This window comes from Gavialis gangeticus, unplaced genomic scaffold, assembly GCF_001723915.1.
Source record: "Gavialis gangeticus isolate Ggan-Ray unplaced genomic scaffold, GavGan_comp1, whole genome shotgun sequence".
Lineage (NCBI taxonomy): Eukaryota > Metazoa > Chordata > Crocodylia > Gavialidae > Gavialis > Gavialis gangeticus.
This window is the reverse complement of record NW_017729022.1, coordinates 113,666,993-113,677,425: the sequence shown is the minus strand read 5'-3', so window position 1 is coordinate 113,677,425 and position 10,433 is coordinate 113,666,993. Positions and strand designations below refer to the sequence as shown.

The following is a 10,433-nucleotide window of genomic DNA, read 5'->3' as shown; positions in this document are numbered from 1 at the left end:
GGTGGGGAGAAGGCCCTGAATTTTCTCAGATACCAAAGCGGAAAAGAAGACAGCGTGTCAAAGTTTCAAACCCATTAAAGCCAATCTGAAGTCACTCAAGGTCACTGAAAGCAATATTTTTGTCAGTCTTCCCTGTCTTTACTGTTCACAATCTTCTTCTTTTATGCACAGCCAGGGACTTCCCCACGTTGCACCCCAAGCCTGAAAAAACTCATAAAATTCCATCATAGCAACTATTTTATCTTTCTTCAAATATTCCTAAAACTCACCTCTGTTATCAGCCCTAAAAACCCTAGCCTGCTGACCATGGCTAGAGAGTGACTGTTCCTCTTCACCCTCTCATCCTATTCCCTACTTCTGGCACCACATTAAAGAAAAAAAAATACATGCAGCTGCCAATTATTTGCCAGGCTCACATTTTCTTGTGCATTAGCCTGCATCCCCCACACGCCATTTGCTTGGCCTCATCTAGACTAAAAAATAAAGACACATTTTTCAGTCAAGGCACTGAGGTGAAGTTGTTTTATCTTGACCCCGAAGGAGTGTTCTAGCCACCTAAGGTTAAACTTATTGGGTGCATCACCACAAGCAGGAACACGCGTTTCCCCAAGGACAAGTAGCAGCAGTACACCTTGTGCCACTGCTACTTTTCCCTGGTGAATGCCTGTGCCATGCAAGTTACCCTGGGTGGGGTAAGGGAGGCTGGGGCCTATACTGGCCCCAGCAGCCTTGTCTGCCATCCTGGAGGCCTTGGGAAGCTGCAGCCACAGTGCTTCTGCATCAGGGAGCCTGGCTGGCAGCCAGAGTGTGGGTCCAGTTGACCAGGCTCCAGTTTTGGGCACCACATGCTCCCAGGGTCAAGAAAACCCCAGGGAATGCCTGCATGCACAGTATGTGGCACCGCAGATGAGTCTGCAGTGCCACATGCTGCACATCCATGCTCGCCTTCATGCAGCCACTGAGTTTAGGTATGGGTGAAGCCCAACTGATGTCAATGGGAGTCAAACACAGAGGCGTTTTTACAAATCTCACAAGGTATACACCAGCAACTTGAGAGGTCTCCCTTTGAAAATGTAGTCTCAGGAATATTCAGACTTTCTCTGCAAGCACTGAACTCTTCTCTATCTTTGCACAGTTATCCAGCATAATAGGGCCCCAATACGAATTTTTCAATACTAGTACAGTACCAATACTTAACAACTATAAATGAACAGCAATGGTTCTGGGGCTTAACTGAGCTTCTTGTGAAACACCTTGACCAGAGAGTTAAAAAAAGAGATTACTTAACAGCTTAAGATGGGATTTTCAAAGACACCCAAGTGATTAGTAGCCCATTTCCATCAGAAGTCAATGAAAAATCTCAATTTAAAATCCAACCATAACTATGAAATCATATTAAAATATTTAATAAAGTTAAACAAAAAGTGTAATCTCTCACTCATACTGGTTATACACCATGGTTATCATTGGCAAACCATTGATTTGAAGATTTTCTCTGCCATGGCTCACTGATGGGTCTTGAGGTGACTTCAGAGTCTAATCCTTGACCCACAGGCCCATCCACAGAAGTTGCAGATCTGTCCACAGGGGAGAGTAGGCTACAGGCTTGGATTCCTCTTTCTTTCCTTCTTCTGCTTTCTCTTCTCTACTTCAAATACAAGATGTTTTACTTTGAAATAGGCTGCTGTTTGGTTGAGGTTGCAGAACCATTGGAGTTGGCTGACAGCCAGCTCCTCCCAGCTGCAGATGTTGGCATCTTGTTTCTTAAGATATGCCTTCAAAGTGTCCTTGTAGCATTTCCTCTGACCACCGTGACATCTCAGGCCATTACTAAACTGGGAGCAGAGCATTTGTTTTGTGAGTTGAGAGTCAGGCATCTGCACACAAAGTCCAGTCCAGTAAAGTTGGTGCTTGAGGATCACTGACTCAATGCTGGTAACACTGGATTCAGCAAGGATGCTGGTATTTGTAATGATCTTCTCATCTGATGTGGAGAGTCATCACTGTTGATACTTCTCCAGGATCTTAAGATGACAACAATAGGTCACTTACATTTCACATTCATAGAGGAGAATGGGGAAGATGATGATGATTGTATTGTAGAAACTCCAGGGACTGTAAAGTCACATCAAAGCAGTTTCCCAAAAGAGGCACTTGAGTACCAGATCCTAGGCTGAATTACTTCATCAATGTTCACTCTCTGAGGTGGCAGGAAGGGGGAAAGACCCCTCTAGGGTCTCTCTCTCAAAGGTAATTGGAGGGCAGGGAGAGTTACACTCATGGCCCAGGGCAATTGAGCACTTTGGGCCTTTCTCTCAACATCAAGAAGACTAAAGTTTGGTAGGCTTCTCCAAAGAGATCCAGCACCATCTGGAGGTTTTCCTCAGCATGCACAAAGATGGCGCAATTGTGAGTGAATTCAAGGTCAAGGCTGGTTGTCTTAAATACTTTGGTCTTTGAGCGAAAACATCCCAGATGTAAGAGCCATCCATCTGTCTGGCATTCAATGTCAATTCCACAACGAAGGTGGTCCTTAATAAGAACCAAGATGACTGTCAAAAAAATGAAAAACAGAGTTGGGGCAATGATGCACCCTTGCTTGACTCTGGTTACTGTTAAGATGACAAATGGATCTGTCTCTGATCCACAGGCGCAGTCATTTGGTTGTGGAGAAGCCTCAGGACCTTGATGTGAGTGTTGTGGAGAAGCTTCAGAAGTGAAAGAGAAGTCAGGCCCATAATGCTTACCTCCATGTAACACAGCTAGCACACAGAAGAGGCAAGGTGCTTACCTTTTTAGTGGGCATTTTAATTTTAAGAAGTTCTGCTTCTCGACTAAGCACATGCCAAGGAGCATGTATCCGGACAAAGGTCAATCCTTGGCTCTTATTCTGAAACAGAAGAGAGAAAAAATAATGTATTTCAAAATGGAAAGTTCAACTACAAGGTTTTGTAATATTAAAACACATTGTAACTCACAGACCAGGAGCAGCTAATTATAGCTGAGCATCTTTTTGTTTGTTGCAATGGGGGTTGATTCTTCTAAAATTCCCATGTTTAGCTGGATTGCCTTAAAATTTGATGGGAGAGGTGGTGGAGGGTAGGTGAAGGGAGCTCTCAAAGGTGAAGGATACAGTTTAGAGCTCCAAATTTAGATTTATCTGAACCAGGTATTTGTGAGGTACAGCCTTCATCATAACTGCATTTAAGTTTGACTGATTCTACCAGTCTGCTTTTGTGCATACATGGGAATTGGGTCCCCAAGTGTCCGTCACGCCACCTTTGCCCCAGCTAGTATGTGGCAACCGGTAGCATTTGAGAAAACATGACTGAACACAGTATTCCATAAAGAGTTAATCTCTATAGGTATGTGCCAAATGGTTTATGGTGAGCCTATGCTGACAGATTATGCAAGAAGGCCATTAGCTGGTCAGTTTTCACATGGCACAGGTTGCTCAAGGTACATGTTCTAATCATTAAAATCTGTAAATACACAACACACCTTGGGTAGGAATCTGAAAATTAAATGTAGGCATGTTGATATACTCTTCTGTTAATTTTCTTTTTGGGGGGGAGAGAGAGAACAAAGAAATGTAAGATGTCTAAAACAGAAAAATTAGGAAGTAATTAAGCAATTCTTGAAAGTAAAATAAATGTGTGCAAATAGTGGCTACTAGGGGAAACAGAAAAGCATCTGGGACAGTGGCAATGGGCAGAACTATGAACAGGGGACAAGCAGATGGGTGAAAGGGGAAGGGAGGCAGTAAGAATGGCTGGGAACCACTGGGAATACGGAGTACAGAGTCAGTAAAGTGGGAGTAAAGTTGGGGACCCTGGCCAGTCCCCCATTCTCCCCTCCAATATACACGTCAAAACCTAGAGGGGATCCTCTCCCTCCAGGGGCAGTTTGAGCCCCTCTGCTTACCCCCCACCCCCAAACGGATGCTAATAGCTGAGGAAACTTTACCCATCTCTGGGAGTCTTAAGCTTCCTTCCCTCCCCTTAGTGTGAGCCAGGACCCACAGGAGTATAAGACTTTAAGGGCTGAAGGCAAGAGAATGTAAACCTCTGAAAACCAGGAAATACAAGGTTAAGGCACAGGTCATTCCAACAGGGATTGGGGATGTGTCTGGCCAGCGTGGAGGAAAGGGGTCCAGAATGATTGAGAGGAACAATGGAGTAGGCCTAGGACATGGCTAGGAGGCCTGACTGAAGCAGGGGCAAGGAACCACCTTAAGTAAGGGGCATAATGTGGCCTGGTGGTAACGGAGCTTATGCTACTTAATCAAGGAACTAAGCAACCTTCCAGCAAGCTGCTGCCCGTCATATATGTATGCAGATGCAGAGAGCTACAGCATGCTGACTTGAACAGGATGGGAAGGAGAGGGTAAGCTGAAAATAGTGATCAGAACTATATCAGGATTTTGTGAAAAGAGATGGACAAGGAAATAGACACACCTGACTTGTCTCACATGCTTAAAGTCACAATCATTTGGAAGAGGTTGGCGTATGAACAAGGCTGGCACAAGGATTTTTGCTATATTGAGCAAATGGCCAATTGCACATGTGCTGTCTGCCTGCCCAGAGTGCCATTTTTGCTGCCCCCTATAATCTGCTTCCTTACATGGCTGCCTGTATAGTTCTGTCAGCTCTGTATATGGACCAAAGCTTTCAATGCACAACCCTAGCCCCAATGCACCAAGACAGGAACTACACAGTATCCTTTAGCAGTACCCAGCCATAGAAGGTATCTCAACCACAAAACAGTATGACAGGCAAAATAATCAGTTCCTGCAGAAACACAACTTATTAAAAATGTATGAGAAATTCAGTGATACAAACATATTATTAATACAAAGTTAATGTTGCCTGGTGGTATCTGGGCCTTTCCAGAAAGTCAAGTTCAGAAAAACTGACACAAAAGAAATGCAGACTTAGGGTTACGTGAGTGTGACCCTGAACTCTTCTTCCCTGGAGCTGCCACTGGAAATTAGCTGTAAGTGCTTCAGCTGCACTCTCTGTGTTTGGTGTAGCTATGCTGAAATGTGAAAGGATTAGTTAGTGCAGCTTGGCACAGCTGTGATTTCTAGATGAGGCCATCTGGGAAGATGGCACCTTTCAGGGAGAAGCCATTCTTTCTGTCTGACCCCTATTCATGGGATCAAAGAAAAGAGGTGCATGTGTTCCTCAAGAGATCCAACACACTTCATCTGAGAACTAAATTGCTTAGGCTGTGTCAATAATGGGGCAAAAGAGTATTCTTGCCACAATGATTATGAGCAGTGAGAGGTGATCAGTAGATCTGATGATGTAGTGCAAGTGCAGTGCCAGATGGGATCATGTTCATTGTCTTGAAATATTTAACAATTTGTATGTAGTGTTTCTTCTGTGAAGTAAGCTAAGAATGTGCCTGTCGAGCAAGTGTAGGTATCTTCTGTTCATTACATTGCAAAAACAATGTGGTAATGTGTGTATTGAAGTACCACTCAAAGAGGGCACAGTTAAAGATGTCTGGGGACATATTAGGAAATGGCAAGGAGATGTAACTACATCTGTACATCCTTATATTCAGAATGCTGAACTTTGCTATACTGGATGTCCAGAAAAGGCAGTGAGTTACTACAATAATCTATTACTACAATATTACTACTACAGTGAAACTGCTACACTATTATTGTAGGGATGCAAATGCAAGGAAGACGTGCTCTTATATATTTCTTCAGCATAACAGTACTTCAGCATTTCTTTATTTTATACTATTGTGAATCATGCACACAGTGTGCACATCTATATATGCTATTAATTTGACTAAATAAACTCAGACTCAGTTTGCCCCAGAGTTTATTGCTTCCAGGCAGTGTGTTTACATGTGCACCCAGGACCGTAGCACATTGAGCAGAGTCAAAGCAGTCCCAGCTGGCGGTAAGGCCAGAGAGTCAGCCTGCCAGTCTGGACTGCTCTGACTTGGCTCAGCGTGCTGCAGAGGGGCTGGCTGGGGCACGAGGGTTCTTCCGTGCGGGGCTAGCCAGCAGGCAGCCCCTGGGTTGTAGCACCCTCATGTCCCAGCCAGCTCCAGCAGTGTCTATACATGCATCGCAGTGGAGTAAATAATACCGCCTCAAGATAGTACTTGTGTTGCCAAATACTAACCTACAGCAGCCACTATGAGTTTACTGTGGCCTGTAGATACTGAGACTTTATTACAGGCAGAGCTAATAAGGCAACTGCAGTAAACATCTCATGTAGACGTACCCAGTGTGTTTACAGTATGTTTCAGTAATGATACAGCACTACTGCAATAACTTCTGCAGTCGTGAGGTGATAGGAAAAGTTGGGAAGGCACCTCAGAATAAGAACATAAGAACATAAGGAGGTCTATACTGGGCCAAACAAATGGTCCATCTAGCCTGAGGTGGGCAAAATACAGCCTGCAGCTGGATCCAGCCCTCTAAACTGATTGGATCCAGCCCATGGGGGGCACCTACCAATTGATAGGTTCCAACCGGTGGCTGCCCTCATGGTACTCTGGACAGGTGGAATGGGTGGAAGGCAGCCGGGACCTGGAGCTGGAGCCTTGTGCACTGGGGTAGGAGCCGCCCAGCTGAAACTTCCTCCCTATCCAAAGAAGCGCAGCAGGAGGAGCTGCCACTGGAGGTGAGGGGAGCCAAGCACCACCCAGGTGGCTGCAGCTCCACCAGAAGCTGTGCACACTGGCCTAGATGAGGGCCAGTGGGTGCAGGCTGGAGTGTAATGAGGGCTGCCAGGGCGGGCAGGGAACTTGACTCTATGTGTGGGCAGCCATGGACCACACCACCCAGGAGAGCTCTATTGCACAGGCCCCCTGCCCCTTCTTCTCTCCCCTCACCCCTAGCCAGCTCTGAGAACGTAGCGCCTAGGCAGCCCCACTACACACACACACACACACACACACACACACACATATATATATACATGCCCTGACACCTTTCCATACCCTCTCACACACCCCACACACACAATGCAGGTGTGTGCAGGGAGCAGACTGCAGTTCTGTTCTGAGCCCAAACCCCGGCCCTGCACTGTCACTGCCCTGCAACCTCACCCCATGATCTGGGTCTCACCAAACCATCTCACTCCCAAACACTGCTCCCTGCCTACCTGTGGCCCCATTCCACATAGGGAGTTTTGGTGAGTTGTTGTGGCAGGGGGTGCTGTCCCAGCCCAGCACAACTCATCAAAACTCCCTATATGGCCCCAAGGCTCAAATAATTGCCCACCCCTGATCTAACCCAACATCCTGCCTCCATCAGTAATAAGAGTGGGTGATTTAAAAGGAAAACACTGAATCATACCTAGAGTGATCTATCCTCTTTCATTAGCCTCCCTGGTATCCACCTTTATTGGTTTAGAGATGCCAGAGGAAACATCTCCAACCATTGTGATGAACAGCTATTAATAGCTGTATCATCTATGAATTTCTCTAATCCCTTTTTGAACCTGGCTATGCTATGCATCTCCACCACCTCTTGGGGCAATGAGTAATACAAGTTAACTATATCTTGTATAAAAAAGTACTTTATCTTGTTATTTTTAACCTGTCTCCTGCTAACTTCAGTGTCCCCTAGTTCTAGTATTTGGGGACTTGGTGAACAACAGTTCCCTGTTTACTTTTTCCACACCCTTCATGATTTTATAGACCTTGATCATATACACCTTCAGCCTTCTCCTTTCCTAACTAGAGGCCTAGTAGTCTCTCCTGTTATGGCAACTGCTCCATACCCCTTTAAATTTTAAAACCAACACCACCCACAAATACAGGAATGTTTTTTGAAAATATATTGTTCTCATTCTGCTCCTGCTTAAAGTCAGAGACAAAATTCCCAATGATGTTGATGAGAGCTGAGTTAAGTCCATGCATGTTCTTTCTAAAACTCTGTCCAGAGCATTTAACAAGTACCAAGGGGGCAGGTGGCTCGTTACAACATTTCTTCACTTCCTCTTCAGTCCTGTAGATGGTACAGCTGCAAGAGGAAATCCTTTCTCTTTTACTGAATAGGCATAAACTCTCACCTGACAAACACCACCAACTGGGCCAAATGAAACCTTGAGCCCTGGGTCTGTACAAAGCAGCACAGGCTTGCCTCTTCTGTTGCTGAAGGGCCTGAGTCATGAGCTGGGAATAAAAATGGCTGGCAATTCAAGTCTGGGTATGAACAAGGAATCTTAAGTCTCAATTTCTAGGAGTTCCAAAGAGGTTGGAGTTAGACTGGTCTCAGCTGTGGCAGATGGCAGAACAAGGAGCAACGGTCTCAAGTTGCAGCAAGAAAAGTTTAGGTTAGATATTAGGAAGAATTTTCTCACTAGGAGGATAGTAAAACACTGGAACAGGTTACCCCGAGAGGTGGTGGAAACTCCATCCTCGGAGGTTTTCAAAACCCTTCTAGACAAAGCTTTGGCTGGGATGATCAAGTTGGGGATGGTCCTGCTTTGAGCAGAGGTTTGGACTAGATAATGCCTGAGGTCCCTTCAAACCCTAACTTTCATAGACTCATAGATTGTAAGACCAGAAGGGACCTCGGAAGATCATCAGGTCCGGGCCCCTGCACCAAGCAGGAAAGATAACTGGGGGTCAGGTGACCCCAGCAAGATGACTGTCTAGTCTCCTCTTGAAGATTTCCAGGGTAGGTGATTGCACCACCTCTGAAGGGAGCTTATTCCAGTCTGGACACCCTGACTGTGAAGAAGTTTTTCCTAACATTGAGTCTGAATTGATCTTCCAGGAGTTTGTCACCTGTACTCCTAGTTTTCCCCTCAGGTACCCTGGTAAACAGTTGCTCACCGAGCCCTTCATGTATACTCCCCTAATGTAGCAGTAAGCTGCTACCAGGTCCCCTCTCAGCCTTCTTTTCCTCAGGCTGAAGAGTCCCAGATCCCTCAGCCTTTCCTCATACAGCTTGCCTTTTAAGACTCTGGTCATATGGGTGGCTCTTCTTTGGACTCTCTGAAGCTTGTCCATGTCCTTGTTAAAGTGTGGTGCCCAGAACTGGATGCAGTACTCCAGCTGCAGTCTCACCAGTGCTGAGTAGAGCAGAATTACCTCCTTGGCTTTGCTGAATATGCATCGATTGGTTCAAGCCAGAATATTATTTGCCCTACTGGCTACAGCATCGCACTGCCGGCTCATATTAATACTGTGCTTTATTATTACCCCCAGGTCCCTTTCATTCGTGGTGCTAGTCACTTTGGTACCGCCACGCCTGTAGCTGTGTAGGGGGTTGCTCATCCCAAGGTGGAGCACTTTACATTTCTAGACATTGAACTTTATCAGGTTCCAATCCACCCAACTTGCTATGCTGTCTAGGTCCACCTATATCTGTAGCCTATCTTCAAGCATGACCATGCTCCCCAATAACTTGGTGTCATCCACAAACTTGGCCAGTGAGCTCTTCACCCCCACATCCAAATCATTAATAAAGATGTTGAAAAGTACTAGGCCGAGCACCAACCACTGCAGGACACTGCTGCCCACTTCTTGCCAGCCTGACACAGATCCATCCACTACAACTCTCTGGGTCCTATCCTGCAGCCAGTTTCTCACCCACCTGACTGTCTCAGGGTTAAGCCCACAATCCTCCAATTTTCTCATGAGGACATTGTGGCAGACTAGATCAAAGACCTTTTGGAAGTCTAGGTATACAATGTCAACCTGCTCTCTCGTGTTCAGGCGGCGAGTTACCTGGTCATAGAAGGAGATGAGATTGGTAAGGCAAGACCTGTCCGCAATGAAGCCATGCTGGCTGTCATTCAGAATCTTACTTTCTGCAAGCTTATCACAGATAGACCGCTTGATGAACTTATGAACTATTCTAGGATTTTCCCTAGGATGGAAGTTAGGCTGATTGGCCTATAGTTACCCAGGTCCTCCCTTCTAATGGATGGGCACAACATTGGCCCTCTTCCAGTCCTCAGGGACTTCTCCAGAGTGCTGTGAGTTATGGAAGAGTTTTGCTAGGGGTTTCGCAATGAGTTCAGCCAGCTCCTTCAGGAATCTCAGATGAAGATCATCCGGTTCCACTGACTTGTATATTTCTAATTTTTTAATAGGTCATATACCAATTCTACAGCAATAGTAGGAAGGTGATTATGCTCATCCTCTACTCTACCTGGCATGGTTTTCCCCTTGAAAGACCGAGGCGAAGTAGTCATTCAGCTTTCTCCTCAGTACAGGTAACCAGCTCCCCTGAGTTGTTGAGCAATGACCTCACACTTCCATTTTTTTTCCTCCTGTTCCCTATGTACCTAAAGAAGAACTTCTTGTTGTCCTTGGTCCCTGTTGCTAATCTAAATTATCTGTTCCCTGCAAATCGGGGCCATCATGGAATAATCCTTCTTGGGGCCCGCCCCGAGCTTTCATTATTTATAAGCCTCTTTCTTCTTTCTTAAGAGGACTGTGAT

General features: G+C 45.6%; 1 protein-coding gene across 1 annotated transcript in view; it reads right to left on the bottom strand.

The window, feature by feature from the left end:
* The window catches only part of ANO2 (anoctamin 2), a 403,174-nt gene that overhangs the window by 336,532 nt on the left and 56,209 nt on the right, over positions 1-10,433 (bottom strand). The window contains exon 7 of the mRNA XM_019515999.1: positions 2,792-2,890. Within this exon, the coding sequence (XP_019371544.1) occupies positions 2,792-2,890 (99 nt within the window). The remainder of the gene's footprint in view (positions 1-2,791; positions 2,891-10,433) is intronic.